The sequence below is a fragment of the Heliconius melpomene genome, chromosome 19 (genome assembly GCF_056956725.1).
Source record: "Heliconius melpomene rosina isolate 202511_hmr_F chromosome 19, ASM5695672v1, whole genome shotgun sequence".
NCBI lineage: Eukaryota > Metazoa > Arthropoda > Insecta > Lepidoptera > Nymphalidae > Heliconius > Heliconius melpomene.
The window spans coordinates 4,174,616-4,200,254 of NC_140407.1; the positions used below are offsets into that span (position 1 = coordinate 4,174,616).

Genomic DNA, 25,639 nt, shown 5'->3' on the forward strand with positions numbered 1-25,639 from the left:
ATTATCCTATTTACCTTTATTTATTGATAGGAATATTCTTTTTTAATTTAGGCAATCCACTCGAAAGAATAACGTGTTTTCAATTGATGCTAATAAGACTCACCGACTCTTCTAGCGGCGTCGACTAGCAATTACTCTACGACTAGAAAATTTATTATAGAAACTTAAAGCACTGCCTAGGTATTTGTAATATCATAATACGTCACTCTTAACATCCGCATTCAACAGCAAAGTGAGTTATTACTCGTTTTTTATGGATGAAAAACAATATTTAGTGATTGTAAGATTAAGTAAGATTTTTTCTATAATAATCTTGTTGTAAGTGGTCAAATACGATTTTGCACATGACCTGTGAATAAAGATTTTATGTTATGTAACAAATAATGAAAAAATGTTTAGGTAAGGTAGGTAAGATGATCAAGTTATAGGTATACAAGACTAAGGTGATCTTTTGTCATAGGTATAAATGAAAATAATAAATAATATTAGTTTTAATTAATATATAATTTTATATACACAAAACAAATAATTTTCTAAATAATACTTAAAATTTCTGATTATTTAACTATCACTTTCAATGTATAAATATGTACTGACAGTTCTATTAATAATTTTTCAAGAAACAGAGTAAATAACAAAAGTGTTTATTAACAATACTAATATTTCAACTTTAGTTTTCACACTGTATTCCGCATGCTGTGGCGCAAAGCCACCACGGTCACAAAAACACAGAAAACAACAGTAAATCCCTAAAAACAAGTAAATTACCAAAGTCTGTATTATCAATACTAATATTCAATTTGTAGGTGTTTAACAACTTTTTCACGATTCAGTCGGTTTTAATAAATGCCCCGTCCCGAGACCCTCAGGAAAAAAGGCATTCACTATATTCTTACAAACACCACCCCCCCCCCCCCCCCTCCCCTTGTTAAGTTAGTAAATAATCTGTTAAATTAGTGTCGGTTGTGGGTTTAATTTCAGAAGTATGGGAATTTGTGTGTGAATGGATAATGATTACGTGTCCGCTATTGATGATTGCTGTGGTTGCGTTACGAAAACGGTATCTCCAAGAACTTTATTAATATTATATTGGTCCGTGATAAATTCTATTATTTATAATGTAGGGAAAAAACATAGTTGACCATCTATGGATATTTTTTTTATAAGAAACAAAATGTTTACGTAAATGTAGTGACAAATAACTTTTTTCTCTTTCTTTTCTATGGCATCCATTTAGTATTTTTAATACAAACATTACCCTGAGTGGCAAATGAACCCTCAACTATCGTTTGCTATAAGCCATAAGACAAAACAGTTCATATGCTACAATGAAATCTCATAGGTTTTTTTGTATAAGTATGTATAAAGAAAAGTTTTTAACTTAAATTCTAGCTGCTAATAAAATCCAAATTCACAATTTTAAAGCATTTTCATGGTTATTAAAGTATTATTTGTTATTTAATAATATCTTAATATATCTTATTTTATTATAATTATATATTATTTAACAATTTTACTCGCAGTGAAGACAATAATTGCAACATTATAAAATAATTTAAAGGCATCTTTTGTATCTTTCGTACAAATAGTGGACTTGTCATATTCATATCTGTAATAAAAAAATACGATAATATTAATTCCATCCATCAGGTGAACATACTAGATGTTATAATCATATCTGTAATGAAAATATAATATAATAGAAAGATTATGTATTTAACAAGACAAATTCATTTTACACAAACAAATTACGCCAAAAAATTATCACAAATTTTAAGTATTCCTAACATTATCTATCTTCTGTCTATCTATTAAATCAGCTTTACGCTGTATCCTGCACACAGCAGAGTAAGCAGAGGGAACCTAGTGTTAAAACATTCCGTTAAATGGACATTAAATTTCCAAATGATAAAAGTAATATATGCAAAACTAAATAATAGCATAACTAACAAGATAGCCGCCAGCAAGCTGCTAGGATTTAAATCAAAGTACTTGCTATCTTCAGTACTATAAAGCAAAAAAGTTTCAGCTACAGCATAAAAAAACTAGATTTACTATAATTAGTCATTATTACTATAAACAATTAAATTGTGGGGAATGGTATGCCTTAACACTACACTCCTTCTGCCTACTCTACATGCGGGATACAGTGTGAAGCTGAAAGAAAAAAATAAAAATTAGTCATCACCTAAGATCTCAAAGCCTCAAGCCTTGATTGCATTTCATCAAGCTCGCTTTCATCGGGCTCGGTTGTCTCAATTTCTGGCTCTTTGCTGGTAGATGGAGCGCCCACTGCTGTTGGTGGTGCGGGAGCTTCACCCAATTTACCTTGCGTTAGCTCCCATAGTACCTGGAATAATATGAAAATATATATATATTATTTTTCATAATTTTTTAGTTAATGCTGAATTCTGCACATAGTAGGATAGAGAGAACAATACAAGTAAATACAAGTATCTACACAATACAATTCTTTTTATACCAAGTACTACTTTTTACATGGATACAATGAAATGAAATATTAAGTTGGTAATGATCATAGTCCTGTATCATATTGCATATTATCATGTCAGTAAGGCAATGTCGGTAAATCAATTAAATACTTATTTTAAAAATTTAGATTTTTCTATCAATAAAGAATATGAACACTGCACTGTTACTGCTTTTATTTAGTTCATTCTAAATTTTCCAAAAAAAGACAAATTAATAAAATATTGATTCTGTACAAATTATAATTTATCAATAAATTAAAAGTATGGATACTTATGTTCCTCAATAAACCTCAAAACAGTGCCTAAAAAGTAATAAAAACAAATTTTAACTATATACATTCCTACCTTATCAACTTCACTCTGTGCAGCTTCCTCCATTTCTTCCTCATCCTCCATCCCAGACATGGTCTCATCTAACATTTCCTCTATAATACCCGCCTTCATCATTTCTTTACTCAACTCTTGCATAGTTTGGGCTATTTCTGGAAGGCGTATTAATGCTTGCATTGCTTGCATCACCTATTAAAAATATTTACTAAGTAAATTAAAAAAAATAATACATAGTAAATAAATTATAAAAAGTAATAGTGTTAACACAAACAGTAGACTTTATTCAACATAAGTAAAATTAAAAAATAGTTGTTTATTTAAAGAATAATATATAAAAAATATATAAAGGTTTACCTCTGTTGATTTTGCTAGTGAACCAGCCACTCTTAATGTTGCTGAAATATGTAAAATACAAGTTAATTCACAAGTAATCAATATAAAGACAATTTTTATTATATTTATTTGAGAAAAAGAACTACATATTAGTATGAGGCCATTGTAGTGTAGTTGGAGATCTAACTGTAAATACAATGGAGGGTGGGTGAAAGCCTTCCATGCCCACTCAGGGAAACATGGATATTTAATTTATTTTCATTTCTCCACTCTGGTAGACGAAGCACAGCATAAGTTCTGCCATACAATATCTTGAAAGAAAATCAGAAATATATATCTTGAAACTAGGCTATATCTGTCTACCATTTTAAGCAGGAAAAAGTGTAAAGCTGTTAACATTTATCTTACTATAGGATTTTCATCACCCAAATTGATTGATTCAAAATATAAAAATAGGTACCTAACTGATTTTTCATTTGCATTTGTACTGAGTTCAAATGTGCTTTGCTTGTGTAAATTTTACTAATTGCTCTCCTTGATCTAATTATCTCTTTCGCTAATATGGTACACACTTGTTTGTCGTTTTTTCCAGCTGCTTCCTTGAGGGATCTTTTTATTTTATCTTCTTCTCTCTGTATAGCTTTGTACAAAATAGATGTATATTAAAAGAAAATAATTTCTAAAATCACATGGAAAGCTAAGAAAGTTAAGAATCACGATTTAAAAACCTTTGATTTAAATGAAAGTATAGTAAATTAAAAAAATATTAGATTTTATATAGATTTACCTCTTATTTGTCTATCTAAATTGTAGCCTTCTTTTCGTAATTTGTGTGACCACTCATTTACCTAAAATTATAAAGTGGCGTAAAATTACTATATAAATTGATTAGAAAGATGACTAATTACAATATTTAAAATTCTTAATTGACACTTACCATTTCTTTGGGATTACGGTCAGGAGATTTACCAAATAACCCCATTTTTAGTTTTTCAAATGTTTTATTTAACGTGTATAATAAGAAATAAATTTGTAAAAGTGCAAATTGTTTAGATGTTTTGACAATCCCTAGGTGACATTGACATTAAAACAGCGATGACCTCATCGGTGTTTCATTTTAAGGCTACTAGCAACGCGTGTACTAAGCACTTTTTATTTTTTTTATACGACAAGATTTATTAAAAATATTTAAAATTATAAAGATTATGATTAAACTTTAGTTCCTTTTATAATTAATTACATAATTTTAGAATGATATTATATAAATCTTTATCATAATATAGAGACATTATCACTGTGCAATGCATTTTTTGACATAAGGCTTTTGCCGGCTAAGATAGTACACAACTGACAGAAATATATTAAAAAAAAAGTGCAATTCGAAAATACTTTTACTTACAATTTTCTGTTTGATATTGTGATGTGGATTTAGTATATTTGTGTTATTTCACGTATCCAGGAATTATGTAAGTTGTAATAATTATTGTTTCATTTATGTTGTTTACATTGTTGCAATTGGATATTTGAACCGATCTTTTTATAGAATCAATGTTGGAATGTGTTACATCGTCATTTTTTGCATTTACGTTTGTCTTAACGTTATATTGTCTAATTATAACCAAAGAGTCACATTGCAAATTTTACTTGAGTTCTTCATATTGTTTCATTTAACAATTAATTTATCTACACTTTTAAACAACATTTAAGATTAATGTAATAACGTATTTACATGTGACTTTATGTATCTATATTGGTGAATATTCTACAGTATCCACTGCTTGTTCTCCAATATTTTATTTACAAAACCAAAGAAAATAATTTTTTGTTATATCATTAAATATTTTTCGTTTATCCATAGTATTCTTTATCAGTTTCAGACTATAATTTAATTTCAGAATTTTCTTTTGTGCCCAATACTTTTGCCATGCTATGTTTATTTTTCTGTTAACTTCATTCTCGTTTCTGTTTTTGGCAAATGATATTAATTTTCCAAGGCATTAATAGGAGTTTGGATGTTTTGGTTATTATGTTAGTTTTTGTGGCATTCATTTTGTGTCAAAATGAAATGAATGTTGATAAATATCAATTCTTAATCACTTCAAACATTTAATGATTTAAAGAAAGCGGTTCACACTGTTTCCTTAGCAGGATAGTTGTAGGGGCGGAGTGCCGACGCTACAGTCACTGTATACCTCTTTGATACTGTTTTTCGAAGGCCAATCGAGGTCTCCAACCTCTTTTACCGCATTAAATGTTGTAATTTTTATTTAATGCAGTAATAGTTCTAAAAATAATATAAATTAATAAGGGTAACAATTTTCCAGAGCATGTTTGACTGTAAACATGATGGTTGTAAGTACAATTTGCACTTGGGTGAATGAACTATTTTCATTTCCTTGCTCAGATAACAACAAACCGCAATGAGTTCTGCCAATAACACAATGCTCTGAAAAAAAGACAATACTCGAGAAATGGATTGTCTTAAAAGTAGGTTCCCTTTGCCCAGCCTATATTGCTATGAGCGGAATATAAAAAAATGAAAGGGTCATTGACCACTCTAACATGTTCATCCATACCTCACCTTATGTCTGGAGATCAAATTGCCACCACCATTGTTGGAGAATCATTCCTTTGTGAATCAATTCATCCACTTTATTCACATGTCTTTTGCTTGTCGTTTTATGTATTTTTTAATTCCAATACTGGTTAAAGGTCAAGTATAACTTACTTATAGTGTAGCTGTTAACTATATTGCACCCAGCATGGTAGGCAGAGGGTATCTTTGTTTAGACACACCGTTCCAATTAAGACGCTTCCATTCCCCATAAAAAAAATAAAAATATATATTTTAATTAAATAAAAATATATATTTAAATATATATTTGAATTGAAGAAATATAATGCTATAAATTTTAATTGTTTAGATAATGATTAAGTAATGCAAACGACTGAGAAGTTTTCATAATGACAAAATCTTAGATTGCATGGCGCAAATTACAACAGTGACCGACATCCGATTTTGTGCAATGTGCGACAATAAGCGGCAAGTGCGATGATTTGCGAGATATGTATGTCATTCTTAGTATTTTTTTTTGCTTTAGCTGTATCCTGCACATAGCATGGTAGGCGGGGGTAATCTGGGAATTTAGTGCTAAGATACGTTGTTCCCATTAAGACACTTCCGTTCCCCATTTTCCGCTGATCTCTGGTGGCATTAAGTTTTGAGTGGCGAAACTCAGTGTGGCGGAAAATGGGAAACGAAGTGTCTCAACACTATGTTCCCTCTGCCTAACCTGCTGTGTGCGAAATACACCGTGAATCTGATTAATAACATATTAATATAGACATTGTAATGTCGTAGCAGTAGTTCCTATAGTACAGAATACTCCGACAAAATAGAACAAAAATCCTAATCCTAAATACATGCATATGCGTATGAAATTAAAATGCTTGTAAACCAAAGGATAAGTGAAAATAAACTTGTGATTAATTATAATTAGTGAAAAAGATCGAGCTTTGAAAATAAATTATTACGACAAGGTAATTGCAGTCATCGCCCTGAACAAAAGGTTCCGGAAACGGCAAATCATGTGTTGAATACTCAAAACTATTAACTATATATAAACGTTTTTTTTAAAATAATATAGCTAGCTAGTATTTGGAAGAAAACATATAATTTTTACAAAGATATAATATGATTTTCATTGATTAATATCTATTATTGACATTATACCTCCCCTTTTATTATCGTTCACAGGAAAGTAACTTTGTACCAAGTGATAGCTGTTATTACTTTTATTGATTTTTATTTCCTTTCGATATTTTATTTATTATTATTAAGTAAGCACTTTTCGCAAGCAATCAGCAGTGTAGACAGAAATGATCTTGGCATTTAACTCTCTACTTTATACTTCACAAATTGTAGAAGTATCTTTTCACTTAAAGTTCAAAAGAAGAGTAAAAGCGTGCAACATTTAATGGTTGTGGGTTCCATTTCCACTCGGGAGAATGAAATATTTAATTTTTTAATTTCCTCGCTCTACTCAATACGCAACAACTCCAGAATTTCGCGGAAAATGGGGAACAGAAGTATCTGGAAGAAACGGAGTGTCTTAACAGTAGGTTGCCAGGTTCCCTCTGCCTACCTTGCTATGTAGGGGACACAGGAAGGAGTGAAACAAAGAAATGAATGAAAATAATTCTTTCGCTTCTCTCTTCTTCGTCACAATGGTCTCCTTTATTTATGTAATTCACCTACACTTCACTCAATTCTTACATTTAATATATATTTATTTTCCTACCAGGTGCAAGATATACCTTCTTATATATACCCTTATATGTTTATATGTAAGTATTCTGGTAAGGGCGTTCTTGGTGCACTCGCTCTTAATGTAAACAAAGAAGCGCTTTGTATAATTATAATTAATCATTAATAATACTCGTGGCATGTTCGCTTTTAATTATAGTTTTCTCTATAGATATATTTAGATATAAGTAATTGTAAAGATGGCGCCTCTGTTTTCTTTTCAAGTTGCATCGCATGTCACAACCAATTATTTTGTATGTAGATAATTAATTAATTCGCCAGTCGTGCCCCAGTGGCCCAAGCGTGTGACTTTAAACGCTACTGGTTGTGGGTTCGATTTTCTCAACGGAAAATGAGGTATTTAATATTTTCATTTCTTCGCTCTGGTGTCCCCCACTCAACACTCAATGCCTCCAGAATTCTGGGGAAGGAGGTTCTGTGAGGAGTGGAGTGTTTTAACACTAGGCTCCCTCTGTCTACCCTACTACATGCGGGATACAGCGTGAAGCTAAAAAAACGAGAAAATATCTATAGAATGTATTTGTGCTTGTTAACTATGCTTAAATTGGACTTTGAACCATACACGTGATTTCCAAAAATGTTTTAGATTATCAATGCGATTGATTGGTCGTTCAAATTGTTTTTCGTTGATAACAGTATTATCACTAATATGAAGTACGTATCATAATATTTGCTTGCATTATTATTGATTGATTTGTTTTTATTACTCTTTCATAGATTCAGATTGCCTATATTCTTTTTATTTAATATAATTTATTATAGAGATTCAATTTATTTGGTAAATATGTTAGGCACTTGAATACCACTTAAAATATTTCGCGACAGATATTAAAATTAGATATGATTCTGTTACTTCTAAGGCCGTAGTAGTCGTTCAAAAGAATCCACGTTACTACGTCGTCAGATACATGTGTCAATGGCACTCCATTCAAATACGTACCAACTTTCAAAATAAAATATTTAATTTATTAAAGATAGCTTTTACCTGAGGTTTTACTTGTATAGTGGAGTGGAAATATCTAAGAACGGTGTTGGTATACCACACCTTCTAAGTATATAACCGCATGTAACGTTAACATCATGTTATACAGGGTGGAAGAGGCTGCGCTTCTTTAATTGAAACTGCATAAAGGGTAAAAAATTTCAAACCCGAAGCTAAAGAAATTAATCAAGATGCCTCAACAGTTTGGACGTAGGATTTTTTTTTCATTTCACGATTTTTCTCCATACCTGTATTTCGTGTGACGCACACATACACATACTACTACAAAAATACTACTAAGCGTTGCCAAACTTCTACTTTTCATTCGTCAAAACAAAACCGAACGAGAAAGAACGATATCTCGCGTTCTTTTTCACGCAATTACCTATTTATTATAAATCTAAATAACATTCAAACCTCTTATTAAAATTGTTTAACAAAATCCTACTTTAAGTCAATTTATTATATCACCTTTATTATGAAATTATTTAGAAATACTGCATGGTTATTGAACCACCCACAAAGTTATATTCAACATTTTTAACACAAAATGATATTGAACTACGATAGATAGGTACTTACATTTAACATTAGTTTTACATCGTCGTTGTCGCATTCTCCTTTTACTATCACTAATATTTACATCATAAGTAATATTAAAACTCAACATTTGTTTGAAATGTCTTAAAAAAATGTATGTTTTGATAGTACACTCAAATACTGACACAATAGTTTCACATTTGAGAAAAATACTCAGTAATCACATCATCACGATCACGAAACATTCATCACGATTTTAGAAATCCGATTAATGATAAAATTAATATTAAACAACATCCAAATAATTTAAAACACTTAATAATTATTCAACGTATAAAGTCGAACAAAATAATGTAAATACAACAGAACTTAGCCGTTCCGCGGCTAAGTTCCGTTCTCACACAGATAATTAAAAACATTGTAATAGTTGCCATTAACTAAAATACTTATCGAATATACTATTAAATTTTTTATTAAGATTTTCATTATTATTTATATTTGTATGATTATTTTGATAGAAAATCGTATAAAAATTAAATATTAAACGAGTTTTATAATGTTACACGAGGACCTGCGAAAACTCAATACGAAATAAATTAATATTTAGTAATTATTTGTAAATAGTATTGATAATTTTATTAATTATTTTAATATCAAATCATGCGTAAAAAGTATAATCTACATTTATTATGAATTATAGTGTTATATTGCACAATCAATCAATATTAAAAATGAATTTTGTTATCTGTACAAAGACACCCCGCTCACGCCGCACCGATTACCGGGGATTCCCATAGAATCGGTGCGACGCGTACATTCTGCGCAATAGTAGTTGGGTCGGACTATAGCTGAATGCTATTTACTAAACCATATAAATACAACGGGTTATGGGCCCAGACCACGTCGTAACAATAATAAAGAAGATTGCATCAATCGTAGAAAATTAGAAATACTGGCGAGATTAAAACAGCGTTACTTCACGCGACGCTTCGGCGTTGGTATTGAAATTTGGAGGTTAAGTTGCCGGGAAGGAATAAAAAAGAAAAACAAGCAAAATAAACAATCACAATGGAAAGGAAACAGCACAGTAATAAAACTGGAAGGAGTAAAAAATTGGAATGCTTGGAAGTTCCAAACCATAATACTACTACGGGGGGAAATTGTGTCATCATCATCTGCATTTATTGTAAAAAGAAATGCTACAATTAAAAGAAATATTAATTGTTTCAAGTGTAATAATATGGGTCATTATCGAGCTGAATGTAATGTGGACAGAAAATGTAATATTTATTGTTAGAAAAAGTGAAAAAAATGCTATTATTGTAATAATTTTGTAAACATGTTAAAAATGAGTGTTAGTTTAAAACGGGAACATAAAAAATGTGTTTGTAGTGCAACAAAAGTAAAATTAAAAACCTAATAGAAATAACTCAATAAAAGTGTGTGTAAAGTGTATTCCTAAGTGTTGCGTTAATTTAACATCAGCTCGCCGCCGTTGCCTACATACCTACGCTAGTTGCTGCGACTCGATTTCTTGAATGAAGCGTGTGCGACGTTGCCGCTTTGACAGGTAAGTGTGTGCGTGTTTATATTATACTTTACAAATGGCGTTTTTTTTTAAAACGATTATTTTATTATTTATTTTGTTTGAAAAAATAACTTTTTCATTTTTGGGAATTATTTTTTTTCTGAATTATATTAGGCTTTTATAGAGTAGTTAAAACTGTGGTTTCATTTAAAGTGGTGCCGTCAATTCCACCCTGTATAGCCTATAGCTTTCTTCAATAAATGACTGAACACAAAAAGATTTTTTCAATTTGAAGAAATAGTTCTTGAGATTAGCGTGTTTAAATAAATAAAGTAATCTTAAAAAATGTTATTCTAGTTCTTATTTTTCGCAACAGCCGATATACACGTAGCACGTAGAAACAAATTACCATCCACGCTTTAAAAAATCTTTATCTTAAATTTTTTTTTTTTTGTGTACTTATTTGTTTTTATATCATTTATTTTGATTAACATTTTAATCTTGTATTCAATTATCTTTCATTAATTATTATTATATTATGACGTATTCGTAAACATAGTCGTTTCAAGTAATTGATGATACAAATCGATTATATTTTATCATCTCTACATCGGAATTTATTTTAAAGCATAATAAAACAAAGAAAGTTGTTTATTCATATTAAAAACTATTATTTATCTATACGTTAGCTAATTTAGATAAGATTGGAATTAGTAGGTATATATCCTATTTTTCATTATTATAGTTTTATTATTCTATTTTTCAAAACAATTAATAGAAAATGTTAGTAATTACAATTGGACCGTTTATTTTGAAAGTGGTGTAAATCCATTTTTGAGAAAAATGAGCTATCACGTAATTCATGCTTAATTTAATGTAATTTTTTTATATATAACTAGTCCGTGTTTAATTTCTCAAAAAAACCCATGTTTTGAACAACTTAAAATCGGTCGGTAAATGAAATTGCATAATCATCGACATACTAACCTTTAATTTTCTCGAAACAAAAGAAAATGGACTTACACCACTCTCAAAATAAACGGCCCAATTAATGGTTTAATAGTTACAATATGACTAATAAATAATTAATAGTTTAATACATTATTTATTTTATAATTTATTACGTAATGTTTATTATTTATACTTACTACGAAACAAAGAAGTGATTCACTTTATTTATTTAATTTGGAAAGTTATATTCGGTAACAGCTATCATAACAAAGAACAAAGATTATGTTTTAAGCACACTATACGCCTTTGTTAGGCATTGTGCTACAAACCTTCATCCATCCCAAAATAACTTTTCTTTTTTTATTGGCTTCATATGCTGAGGCTGAGGGAACCTTTCGTTTAGACACTCCGTTTCCAGAACTAACAAATGAAAATATTAAATTATTTACTAGGTACTACCCCGATTGGAAATCGAACCCCAAATTTTTTTGTGGTGTGGTGCACAATGGCACCACAGCAATATCTTATCAATGAAAGGAAAGTGGGGATCAAACACGGATCCAATTATGTAATTTTCCGTTAGGGCTGTGGGCACTATGGGCATGCCTACAACCTTAATTGATTTATAAAAAAAATGCTTTTGTAATGCTTCATGCTGTTGTATCCTGCATACAGCAGGGTAGGCAAAGAGAGCCTAGTGTTAAGACATTCCGCTGTCCACTTTTCGCCAATTTCTGGAGGCATTCCGTGTTGAGTGACGGAATTCAACACCGCGCTTTTCCTCGACACCAGAGCGAAAAAAAAAATTTCATTTCCTCGTATGGGAATGGAACCCACAACATTAGAGATTTACTAAATTTTTGCCAGAAATTCATGTTCTGTCATCATTCTGTCATTATATAACGTTAAGAAGAATTTTATAAAGTACGCTTAATAAAATCCTCTGTAATCTATACTTCTATACTAATATAATAAAGCGGAAGAGTTTGTTTGTTTGAACGCTAAGATCTCTGGATCTACTGGTTCGATTTACTTTGTTTTTGTTTTGTATGAAAGCTGCATTCTTCAGAAGTGCTATAGACTATATAATATTATATTACACATATGTACTAATAAATTAAAATACTTTCTAATTTGACATGCAATTTATTCTGCCAGGTTAATAACAACCGTCGTTGCTAAGCACCGGTTTGCAAAGTTTCTTTGTTGTTTTAAGAAAACGTCACCCAAAATGAACTTATATTTTGATATTCATCCTTATAAAAATAAATATATTATATAATATTTAATAAATATTCTTATAGTTCAAGCAGGCGTAGCCGCGTCCGGGTTCACCTAGTCTGTATTATATATTGCGTGTGGAAAATAGAGATGGATGCTGCAAAACAGTACCCACCGACCGGTTGTTATGATTGATGCTTGCCGTAGGTTTGCCCTTGGTACAAATTATAATATATGCATGCGTGTACGTTTTTTTTTGTTCTTGGTGTTTTTTTTTATCAAGCTACTGTATTGTGTAATTATTTGTTTATAAAAAATAAAAATAAATCAATCAACAAACAAAAAATACAATTGAGGCCGGTCGTGGTGCGGGCGCACAAAGTGTGACTGTAAACGCGACTGGTTGTTGGTTCGATCCTCAATCGAGGCAATCTACTATTTATTTAAATTCATGTAGGGATTTTTTCATTTCTTCGCTTTGGGGTCGTGGCAAGGCGCTGCGTAGAAATTCGCTAATCAATGCGCAATGCCTCAAGAATTCGACAGAAAGAGGAGAGCGGAGTGTTTTAATTTTTTTAACACGTCTTGCTTTATTTTATTTCATTACACGAAGACATTTTTTTTACATTTTAAGATAAAACTGGTTATAACAACGTATCTAATAAAAATGTAAAACATTTAAATCACAAAATATTGGCTCCCGTATAGGTCATTCACACATTAACAATTCTAAACTTTTGAGTTTCCTTAATATTATCAACACCTCTCAATTTTAAAACTGCGCATTATAATAATTTATTACCAAAATAAATGATAAATCAGCTTCACTCTGTATCTCGCACATAGCAGAGTAGGCAGAGGGATACATAGGAACCTAGTATTAACACACTTCGTTCCCGTTAAGACACTTCCGGTTAATTCCGGCACATACAAGGTTTCAATTTATTTTAATACTATTAAAAGGTAACATAATGGAAATATTTTTTTTTTTATACGCCTATACTAAACAAAAAATATCTCAATGCTGGGTAATACACGATAACAAAGGCCTGTACATAAAGAAAACCTTGCGTCGTATATGGAATAATGAAACTGATAAATTTCTTTGTACAGAATTCTGTTATTGTACCGAAATTAGTTATATAACTTATGAGAAGATACGAGTATATATATTGTGTGTTATTAAGTATCGGCACCTAAGTTCAGTATACGCGAAATCCCAGTTCGTTTGACGGCCGCAAGCCGAGATTCGAATCCCGCAAGGGGCGCCCTTGCAGTCTTCGACTTCCGCTCAGGCAGCTCCAACATAGTGTTTGCATTTCATCAGGGACAGAGTACCCTCTTCCCTCCCTCGAAACAAAAAACCTAAGTTCTAATTTGTCTGGATCGGTTCCGTGAAACATTTTTCCCGAGTTGCATTTGAATTCAATCTTTCACATTCTTCCACGTGTAAACTTTTCACGATGTAATCTCATTAGCGATTCTTATCACTATAAAATATAATATTAATAAGCAATGTTTATTTAACCTAAAGCGGGGTCATTAACTTTAGCTCTATAGCTACTTGAAACTATTCTGTGTCAAAGTTTATCTATGTCTTGTTGACGCAATGCGAATTGCTATGGAAGGGTACTAAGGTTTATCTCCTTAGGTCTCTCTGACGTCATACGACCTCTGTGGACTAGTTTCTGCGATAGATATAATAGCATATTTGCATGCTAATATTTGAAACCTCTTAACTTGTAAGGTCGTATTTAAAATAACATCCGCAAAAATGCCTCCTTATATGTAGATACGTTCAATGACAGGTCAGCAGGTGTTTAGAAGGAAAAATTAAAATGTGTTAACATTAATAGATGTACCGGCAGTTTAAATAAACAAGCATGTTAAAGTACATTTTCGTGTCTTTTTTCTTAAAGTATTTAAAAAGTCCAATCTACCAAATAACTGGCCCTAAAATGTTGGGTGGATGGAGACAAATTAAATGTAGATTTTCCTTTTACGATATAAACAACTCTAGATAAAAAAACTTGTGGTCGTTGCCATGTAAAGTCATGATATGTTACAAGTTACAATAATTTAATTACAAAAATTCTTCGTAATAATTTATAAGTTTGCGGACAAAAAAGTAATTTGCATCATAAAGAAACTGTAGTGTAATTTTTTCGCATGACCAAATTATAAATTTAGTTGGTCGTTTTTTCCAGTGTTTCTTGCTAAGTAGTTAATGGTCTCCTCAAGTCCGGATGCCCTAATGATGTCCTTGCCACCGCCGCTTGATGCTAGCCTTGATCACTGCAGATGCGCTAAATCGTTTTTTTACCTGCGACCAAGTTTCCCACGAATGACATGAATGGAGTTCTTGTTTTTTGACGCATACTTTCTGAATTAATAAATTTTTCCTTTGGTTGGTTTTGTCTATGAATTCATTTGGATTTCTGTAATTTACGATTGACAAGATTCATAAATTTATTTAGATATAAAATTCTCCTACAATACTTACTGTTAATCTAGATTATACAGATATCTGTGTGCGTAAGTCCTAATCCAAATTTTCCGATGTTACCTTATAGATCTTCAACGTTTTAGAATAAATATTTTGTATTTTAATACATTGCAATTGCTAAACTTTCTTTTTCTTTGTTTTTAGCTCTTATTGAACGTAAAATACATAGTTGTGTTGTTACTGCTAAAATTTAAAGTTAATATTAAACAAGTGATTTAAAAATTAATCATTCATAATCACCACAGCGCAGTCTTCTCACAATGTTAGAAAATACTATTCTTATGTAAATAATTTTAATTATTCAACGCACCTATAGCTTTCTGAAATACAAATTATATGCTATGTATAAATAAGGAAAATCATTTCTAAAGTATTATATTTAAATAAGAATACGTTTTTCAATTAAACAATTTTAAAGCATTATAAATTCACTTAATGATTAAATAATTGTTTTAGGTACGTATTGCTATAATTATTAAGATATTAAATACTTTAATGCGTATTAATTTTAAAGTATAAGTTTATTTTTTGGGATTATTTTATTAATATAATTATTTATAAATGGTAATACTAATTTTCTTTCAACAATTTTGTCGTATATATCCTATGAACGCTTCATAAGTTTTATAGAGATACAAAAATTAGTTCGATAAATGAATTCGTTTATTAATAGAGTGCGTTATCTAAATATAACGCAGACACGTGCTCGCGTTGTAATAATAACACTGTAACACTATTCGAAACTTCAATCGTGACGTTCCAGTTTCATACTTTTACATTTTTATAAGATTTATAATTGTTAGAAACACTAATATATCTACTAATATATCATCATTATCGTTCGTATATATAGTGTGCGGAACTATGTCTATTTTAAATAGTCCAATGATTGTCTTGACCTCCTTTGAGTTTATCATTAAAACCTAAATGCGTAAAAAGAAATAATAAAAAGTACCGTGTAATGTCTGTCCAGCCCATTTTGATTTTAATACAAAATCTAAATCTGTAACCTTTTTTACGTAGTTTTTCACTTACACTATTGTTTCTTCAAAGGATATATTGAGGCTTATTTTCCCCACTAATCTCTTTGATATTTAAGTTTATGAAGAAAATAATAGACGTCGCTACTAGTTTATAGTTCCTTATGGGTCCTAATTGGATAGTGCCTTCACGTAGGTACTTATTAAAAATAAATTATTAGTAGAAGAACTGGAGGTTCTGCGAGGGCTAAACTAATTTATACTTATAACTCTTCACTTTCCTTCCAAAATGAGGAATATGTACCTAAAAATTAATTTTTAACAAAAAGAAAAACCGACTTCTAACAAGGAACTAAAAAGTGAAAAATAATTTTACAAAGATTTTATAATTTTGAAGTCGGTGCCAAGTAAAACAAACAGGCTTAGTAATTAGATATTGTAGTAAAGGTGTTGTAGCATTAGTTTGACACCGACTTCAAAATTATAAAATCTTTGTAAAATTATTTTTCACTTTTTAGTTCGTTGTTAGAAGTCGGTTTTTCTTTTTGTTAAAAATTAATTTATTTTATGATTTTAAGTGATGGGTAGATCTTAAAATGATGCTTCTTAAACGAGTGGTGATGGTGGTGGTAGTGGTTCTCAACGATTGGTTGTGATTGTCCTATGTAAAACTTTATTTAATTAGGTATTATTTTTGTGCAAAGTTACATTTTCGTATATTAACAAGAACATACATAAAAAGTAATTGGGCGAATTGGGAATCTCCCTTCTTTAAAGTTGGTTGAAAATGAAAACATCCTCTTTTTTGAGGTTGGTTGAAAAGAAATGCAACCATCAGGATTCTCACTTCTGATATCAATTTAAAAAGTTTTTGCTTGTAACTATTACAGTATAATCAATTTTTTACCAAAAAAAACAAACTTTCTCAATTTTCTCCGGATTTCATAATCGAAACCTAACCAAACTTTCACCAAATTATCTTTGAAGTATATCCTTTCAAATAAAAAAAGAATCATCAAAATCGGTTGGCGCGACATTGAGTTATTCGGCTATTAGTCGCGCACATGCATAATGCAAATTTAAGACTTATGTGATTTTCTCATGGATACCATTGTCAGACATGAACCAAAAAAAAATGGGACCATTCGGGAAGCTATACCTTTCAAATAAAAAAAAAATTATCAAAATCGGTTCACCCAGTTAAAAGTTATGAGGTAACAAACATAAAAAAAAAAAAAATAGAGTCGTATTGATAACCTCCTTTTCTTACAGAAGTCGGTTAATAAAAGAAAATGCTAGTGTCATAACACTAGGTTTTGCCGCTGCCTATCCTGCTACATGTGAAGCTAAAATAAAAATAAAAGAAATCCTTATACATGATATGTATATAGTGCCATTTTCCAATAAAATTTCTATATTATTAGCACACGTTGGAAGTGACCCCTCAAGTTGCATGCCAGATCGTTTGAGTGCTATCAATTACCAGTGTTGAGCAATTGTCGGTCAGCGGTCGCAATTGTCATCCACTACCGCTCGGTCCATGGAACCGTATCAAATGTCACAAAAAATTGCATATAATTCATATAATATTGAAGTCTCAATATCCTTTTGTTGGTGATGGATGTTGCAAAGGTGATATCAAGAAATATTTGATTTGAATATATCTAAACGTATGCTAGCTATTATTAATTTGACGATGATTTTTATTCTTATCTATTTAACTGTTTGGTTTTTAATGGAGTTTAATTTTTAAGGCTTATATAATGACATAATTGATATGAAACAAGTACTTAGTAATTGGTGGCGTTATTGAGATGATACTGAGAAGAGGCGACGGTAATGGGTTCATTGCGTGCTCTTAATCAGAGATTCCTTTTAGTAAGTTTTTTTATTCGCAATTTTGTTTATACGTAGTTGCGTTGAGTTGTTCTATACAGCCCTCTGTAGGTAAGTATATACAAAGGCGAAATAGTGAAACATAGTGAGAGTGGGCTCCTAAGGAAATCGCAGGAGAGAAGGAAAAATAAAAAAACACAGCTTTTCATATTCGTAAATATTGAAAGTTTTGCTAATATAAGATATGTATTATATCTATTTGCATCTAAATGTCAAATATTATTTTCATTTATTCAAGATTTTACTTGAGTTCTAGAACTATTTGATATTGAATGCGACGCTGTGATGAATATTAATAAATATTTGTGACCCTTGGGCTTTGTCATTGACGGTGGCTTGTCATTCTTCGAATAAGACCTCGGTTTAATGTCAGGTGTGTTTTGCGACTTGCAATAAACATAATACCTAATTATGCATAATATTTTTTTTTTTAAAGTTACTTAATTCTTTTTTAATAATTCTGCTCAATTAAAACGTTTCCAACCGTTTTCTTACATCATTCATATAAATAAGATTCAAAAAAGAGCATCACTGGAGGAAAAACTTATGACGAAAGACGGAAGACGGTGCCCGAAGTGTGCCAACTGCGACAGTAAATTATAAACAATTTCTTTTTGTTTGCGGCCACATTCGATACGCATGCAACTCGATAGAAATACCGGCAACGCCGTGTGGATATCGTGTGTCGTACGATCGTGTCGTGCTCGTGTCTATCGGCTCGACCTATTCAGTAATACTTTTGGCGTGCGCGTGCGCAGACGTCACCTGCCCGAGAAAAATAAACGTTTCGATGTCGCGCAGTTATATAAAATTATTTTTAGCTCGCGTTTATCTTCTATAAGACAAAAGTGCATTTTTCTATCATTCCATATCTACTCTAACGTAAAGTGTGAAAATCTTTTAATTTTTATAAGGTCTGATGCCGAAAGGTAATCAATTTTGAGGATGAATGAAACGCAAAATATATCTACGTAGTTGTGTATAGAAAAGAAAACGTTTGTGAATTCTTATTTAATTAGTTGGTACATCGAACCAATGTCGATTTCCTGTTCCATTCACGCGATGCACCGGAATTATGAGTGCATCCTGTAGAAAAATATGATACATACGGATGCCGCGTACTTTACTCTTGCTTAGCACAAATTTCATCATTTCATACGTATTACGTTATGAGATTTTTGTATAACATTTAATCCACGTACATACACGACGGTCGGTCACGGTCCAAATAGTTTGATTTGTAATTCATGAAGTCGGGTGAGTTCTTGTGGCACGTTCGGCTAACTGTGCTAGAGCCCAATGAACCATACTCCTTCATTCTAAACTACCATTTGGAGTTAAATCTTTTAATATATGTATATAACTATTTAAGTCTGTCTGTACATATATGTAACTTGGCTATATTATTTGTATTTGGAGAGCCTCCGCATATAAAGTAGCATACGGTCGGTCGAATGTGACTATGATTTTAATGATTGTGGTAACCATGTCATTGTATATAATTTATGTATGTCTTTTTAATAAAATTAACACGTAGACATTGCCAAAATTAATTTGCGTAACCTAACTACTGTTTATGTTTCAATATTTTTTTTGTTTCAATAAGATTCACTACTGTAATTGATTATTGTCTTAGATGATGATATTTGCGTATCTTCAACAATCGTGATTCATTTTTGCGAAATTTCCCAAAAGTCTGCCATGATCCAAACAAACAGATCTGTTGCATGAATCAGTTTCTTTTGGGCACTGTTTTTTTAATACTTGGAAGTAAATGGCAAATCAGGTCGTGACATTTTAAGAAGTTTATTTTTGTTATTATAAGACATGTCAATACAATTTAAGGCTTCAGGCTGTTTCCAATCTGCTTACGCTATACACGTAAGCAGATTGGACCTAGTGTTAAGGATTAAAGCTCTCCACTTTCCGCCCATAGTTCGAGTCATCGCTTGTTAACTCGCCGGTACTTAATGCCGCGTTTTGTCTTGTAATTAGAGGGAAATAAAAATAATGTATTCCCCTGAGTATAAATCAGACCTATAACTAATGCGAATTACAAACTTCACTTAAGATTTTGATTGAACTTCACCCCATATCCCGCACATAGCAGTATAGGCAGAGGGACAAGGTGTTAAGACACTCCATTCTCCTTTCTTTAGATAACTAAGATTTAAAATCGGCGATCTTGTAACGTGAATTATTGAAATGTAGTTTCCTAGATGTTTACAACACATCACCTCACTAATAACAAAGGCAGTTAATGTTTACTTGCAAAATGTTTTATGTGTATGTTAATTTTGGTATTTTTATCTTTCTACCATCATTTTAAATGAATCATCAAATGTTAGTGTTTTTAAGCTTCAATCATTATAGGAAAGTTACGACTCTATTTGTTTGAAAATTAATATTATATTATTTAGAATTATAAGGAAGTTAAATTAGATAATATCAATCTAATGGTATGTCCTGCAAAAAAAGTAATAAACTATACTTGCAACACGTAATTGACCTCTTAACAATCAGCTTAAGAAATGCAGATATTTTCACTCTATGTAGTATGTACATACGTTTCAATTCGCCATCATTAAATAAAATGGCGGGAATAAAATATATTGTGCTAAACGTCATCAGGAAGTATACAACATATTATGTACATTTAGTAGTTATTCACACTCTAAAAAAAATGTATTTTTATTATTATTATTTTTTGGAAATAAAAAAAAAATCGATCGTTGATGTCTAGTTGTCGGTTAATGGACCATTATACTATAGGTATATATAATATCTTATTAAAAAAAGTAGAGCGTGAAGCAATTTCCTTAAAATAAGAAACACTAGCTGATATAATTGCCAACACTTGGAAATTTCACATTATTATAAATATTATTAGCTTAGACTCGCTCACAAATCTTATTAATTTTTAGCATGTAAAAAAACCAGTTGTTTAAGTTAACATTTGTGTCTCTAAATCAATTGGACGATATTTATTTTCTATTCAATAATTATATATATATATATATATTTATATTATATATTCATTATGTATATGTGAGCTTAAGTAAATATAATAAGAATTATGTTTTAAAGTTGGTTTTGAAACGCTTGCAAGGAGTAATAATTATATATTATACTTTTATGCATGCTCTTAATTATCGACAATTTTGAGGCCGTTTAGTAGGATATTTAAATTTTATGAGGTCAAGATCTTTCTGGTATTAAACAAAAAAAAACGCTCTAAATATATCCTGTATTTGTGTCTAAGTTTATTAGCGGTTGTGGTTTTTGTTAAATTGACTAATTAGACTGCTTGACATTTTACTGTTTTTTTTATAAGATCGCCAAATTTTTGCATGTTAAATGCTATAACGTGACAAATATATCGTATAAATTATTGCTTTTATATTTTTTAGTAGTATTTATTAAAAAAAGGAACAGATATTTTAACAAATTAACAATACTGTTGATATTGAATGTTTTTTTGTTGCGTGTAGATTAAATATCCAAGGTAACAGAATTGCTTACCTCGATAGATATTAAAGCTTAATTTTCAAACAGTTCCGTAAATAACCAAACCAAATGAAAATATAACAGTAGTAACAATGAGTTAATAAGCGGTTTAACTTTGATGAGTTGATTCTATTAAAATTTTAGAAGAAATAAACTTTTAACACATAATTATGATCATTCTCCAGATGGAAATTAAAAATAGCATCATATTTAATAAACAGATTATAAATACACAAGATTTATAATCTGTACGTTTATAAATTATAACCTCACATGTCAAATTGAATCATGTTGCTTTATTTACAAAACAAAATTGTATATTGACCTCTAAACAATAGTAGTTTTACAATTTAATGAATATTAGTGTTTTTAAATCGATCTACTTTTTGGTAGCTTGCGTAAAATAAAGGTAAACGTTCATTTGCTTACAATGACTGAGGGCGGTGGACGTCATATTGTTGCGTTATATCTTGTTACAGAAATTAAAGAGCGAAGGGTTAGACTAGCAATAGGCACTAGTATATTTACAGTTCGATCATTCTTTAAAAGAAAGTAACGTATAATTAATAAAGTAATATACAATTGTAAACTATCAGTCGAGGGATCTTCAATAAATTTGAAGATCCCTTCTGAGCCTCATGATTATTAAAATATTTTAATTATTGTTTTGAAATTACTTCCAAAAACTGATAAAAAACTGTCTGTGTTCGTACTTCGTCTTATATTTATTTCAAACTAATTATAATGTTATTTTAGTAAGTAATTCATAGATCCTTGACATACTGATTATTTTAATTCGAATTGTTTTTGTTTTGTCAATACTTTGTGTACACGTATAAACTGCGCATCAAAAACACAAGTTGATAAATTTGAGGAAGTCTTGTCTTGTTGTATATTTTCGCAACTACATTAAAAATATATTGTAATCGATTAACTATACGGTTGTATCAGGTTATAGTTATTTTGTGTTTTCCTATATTTATAAGTGGTATATGCAAAAGGATATTTTTACATTTTGCGTTTGTTATTTCGGATTATGTTTGTATATTATATTATAAGATTCTAAATAATTTGTATACTTATATCTTATTCACACATGTATGAATTGAGAAAAAAACTAATAATTGATTAAAATAACTGCGTCATTCAAAGTTTTCTAATAAAGAATATAATATAACTATTTGGTGAGAGGTGCTACACATGTCTACCAATATATTTTTTATTATTTTAAAATATATACTTAGTAGTTCATTATATCTATTAATCTTCCCATATAAAAGTTAAATTAATATATTAACGACATCAATACAGATAGCAAATAAAAATGTCGCACCAAATCTATAAATAAAAAAAAACATATATAATTGTGAATGTTGTAAAACATTTACATGTTACATAAATATTATTGTTTATAAAAGACAACACTTGTTTTAACGACCTTTTCACGGTCAATGCCGATAAACTACAGATGAAAATGTAATTTAAGTATGTTTCCAATATACACTGTGCGATCACGCAATGCTTTTGAACTTTGCCCCCTTTTCATGTATTAATTAACAATATCGACGTGATTGTTATTATGCCTACTATGAGTCTTATCTCGTTCGACTTTACACTCCATAGTGTAGGTTAATTGTTATACGGCTAATTATATATCGTTAAGAATCAATCTGGTTTTCATTTTTTTTTTGTTTTTATTTTCGTATAATATATGGACTTGAAGTTAAGTTTCATATGTTTCAATATATTTGTTAATATAGTTGATACTTTGATTTAGATAAAGGAACTCAGTCTCTGAAATTATATGCTGCCCAATTACGGTGCGATGGTATCTGTGAAACGAAAAAATATTTAATTATGACTCTGATAACTATTGTATGTTTTCATATTAATTTAATAATTATTTTGTTTTATATTACGTACTTGTACAAATGTGTATGAAAGCACATTGTTCACATTATGTAGGGAAAATGGCGTCTTTGTGACGATCATAAACTGTGCCTTCCTTCACGTGAACCCAGCACAGGTTATTGGTTTATCGCGAATCATTTGGGTCGAACGTTATTGTTTTGAACGATAGCATGAGTTAGTGCCTGTTTTATCACGCTAGCGTCCAGGGTGCTTCAGGAGTCAAGTGTTAAATTGCCATTTGATATTATATTTGTATCATTTGTATAGGACCGTTCACCGTTCAGTCGTCTCGCGGCTCTCGTCCGAACGCGACGTGCGCACAGCTTCCGTAATAAAACGGCGGAAATTTGCACCTCCGTGAATGGAAAACGAAATCGTCAGAATTGATTTACATATTCATTTTAGGGATCGTTAAATTGATTTTTGTGTCTCGATTCTGTGAATTTATTGGACTGTCATAACGAGAATTATTCAAGATTGATAGTTTGAGTGCTCTTAACTGGACTTGTGATGAAAAGATTAAGATGGATACGATGATAAACATGTGGACGGTGGTGGAACAGGTGCGGGTGGCCAGCAGTGCTGCCGAGCTGGCTATCTTCACTGCCATACTGTATTGGTTCTTTACGTCTAGGTATGTTTTAATTATTTTGTACAAAAACTAGCGACCCATAAGCGGCTTTGCTAACTTAAATGTAATATTATAGTCAAATTACATAAAATATTTACATTAATTGTAGCCTACGTATAATACTGATGTATAAGCTTTATTACTGAAGTGTCAGTAGTTTTTCAAACTGGAACAAACATTCATCCATACAAATTTTCATATTTATAATATTAGTAGGAAGTGGGATTAGTAGGACAGTGAGTTCTGAAGAGAATAGGTTAGCTTATTTAAATTATTGTGTAATTTTTCTAAATCATTGTTTGTATTCTATTATTCAAAGTAATGAGTAAGATATTTGTATAATTCATATACTTATTTATTCATTTGTTCTCGCACTATTGTATGTAAATAATGAGAGTGAAGTCTTGTGTATTTTAAACATAGGAAATTATTATCGAAATATTATTTTTTTATATTTAGTTATATTATATGAAAATCAATAAAGTTTAGTTGAAAATATAAAAACGATTGCTGCTATAACTTTTGATATTTTAAACTACAACTTGTATCACATTCTTTTAAATCATATAAATACAATGAGATACTTTAACAAATAAGAAAACACGATTTAGACATTCATATACTTCTTAAACACAATTTGTTGTTTTATATTTTAAAACAAGCCTATTTAATCCTTGGAAGTGTTGAACTAACAATGAACTCAAAAGTCGTTAAACAAAGAGCTAAGACGACGGGCTTCTTTGGTTTTTCTGTACTATATTTTAGGTAAGAACGGAAAATTGTAATTACGAGATGAATGAACGAAATTAAAGTTAATAGCTTAATTAATCATAATTAAAGTTAATAATTATGACAATAAATCTGAGACCCAATAAAAAACTTTATTTTTTTTTAAAAGCTTAAATGTTTTTGGCCATCTTGTTATCGTTGATTCCGCTATCCGGGACGTAGTGGATACAAATTAAAAAAAAGTACTGTATTAAAAGTTTTTATGCTAATTATTTTTACACAATATAAAATTGGGAATATAGTCTATTGTAAATTAAAATACAGACGCTAATAACTATTAGAAAAATAATAAAACCTTCTGAGGGACTCCAAAGAGTTTTTCTATAATGTCTACAACGAACGAAGCAAGCGAAAAAAAAACCAGTTGCGAAGCCTCCTAGTTGTTAATATAAAATTAATGATACAAATATAAGGATAAAATAGCACCGACAAAGCATTTGTAGTATTACGTATAACTTGCAAAATTACGATAGATATCTAAAGACACTAATTATTTGAATTTCATTCATTTCATTAACCTTATATAAAATTTTGTTTTGAAAACAAAATTGTTGTATGAACATATATGACCACGTTTCTTTGTCGTTTATGTATATAACACCAGTCATTAATAATTGAGAGCAGTCGTTCAATTGCCAATCGTGGAAATGAATGCCTCCAGAATTCGGCGGAAAGTGTTCTGGGAACGGAGTGTGTTAACATTAAGTTCCCTCTG

The 25,639-nt window shown here is 30.4% G+C and overlaps 2 protein-coding genes across 5 annotated transcripts in view; one reads left to right on the forward strand and one right to left on the reverse strand.

The window, feature by feature from the left end:
• Positions 1-485: 485 nt before the first annotated feature.
• Positions 486-4,249, reverse strand: Vps24 (vacuolar protein sorting 24). The gene is made up of 7 exons (XM_085203031.1): positions 4,093-4,249; positions 3,943-4,003; positions 3,616-3,795; positions 3,177-3,217; positions 2,838-3,011; positions 2,189-2,350; positions 486-1,609 (listed from the first exon to the last, which is right to left on the reverse strand). The coding sequence occupies exons 1-6, from the start codon at positions 4,135-4,137 to the stop codon at positions 2,189-2,191; spliced, it is 663 nt and encodes a 220-aa protein (XP_085059157.1). The 5' UTR covers positions 4,138-4,249; the 3' UTR covers positions 486-1,609.
• Positions 4,250-4,466: 217 nt separating this feature from the next.
• Positions 4,467-25,639, forward strand: part of mino (glycerol-3-phosphate acyltransferase mino) — a 44,192-nt gene continuing 23,019 nt past the window's right edge. The window contains exons 1-2 of one of the 4 annotated variants that reach the window (XM_085203023.1): positions 18,820-19,015; positions 23,910-24,138. In XM_085203023.1, the coding sequence (XP_085059149.1) occupies positions 24,029-24,138 (110 nt within the window). In that variant the 5' untranslated portion in view covers positions 18,820-19,015; positions 23,910-24,028. Of the gene's footprint in view, positions 4,622-18,819; positions 19,016-23,909; positions 24,139-25,639 lie in introns of those variants that run through there. The other 3 variants (XM_085203024.1, XM_085203025.1, XM_085203026.1) reach the window with 3 other exon arrangements.

What these genes read in the sequence shown, in the direction of transcription:
- Vps24 (XM_085203031.1), bottom strand. Translation starts at nt 4,137, where the DNA reads ATGGGGTTATTTGGTAAATCTCCTGACCGTAATCCCAAAGAAATG. An exon ending in GCAAATGAAAAATCAGTTAG is followed by an intron (nt 3,218 to 3,615) that starts GTACCTATTTTT and finishes TACATATTTCAG; the next exon opens with CAACATTAAGAGTGGCTGGT. An exon ending in CACAGAGTGAAGTTGATAAG is followed by an intron (nt 2,351 to 2,837) that starts GTAGGAATGTAT and finishes ATATTATTCCAG; the next exon opens with GTACTATGGGAGCTAACGCA.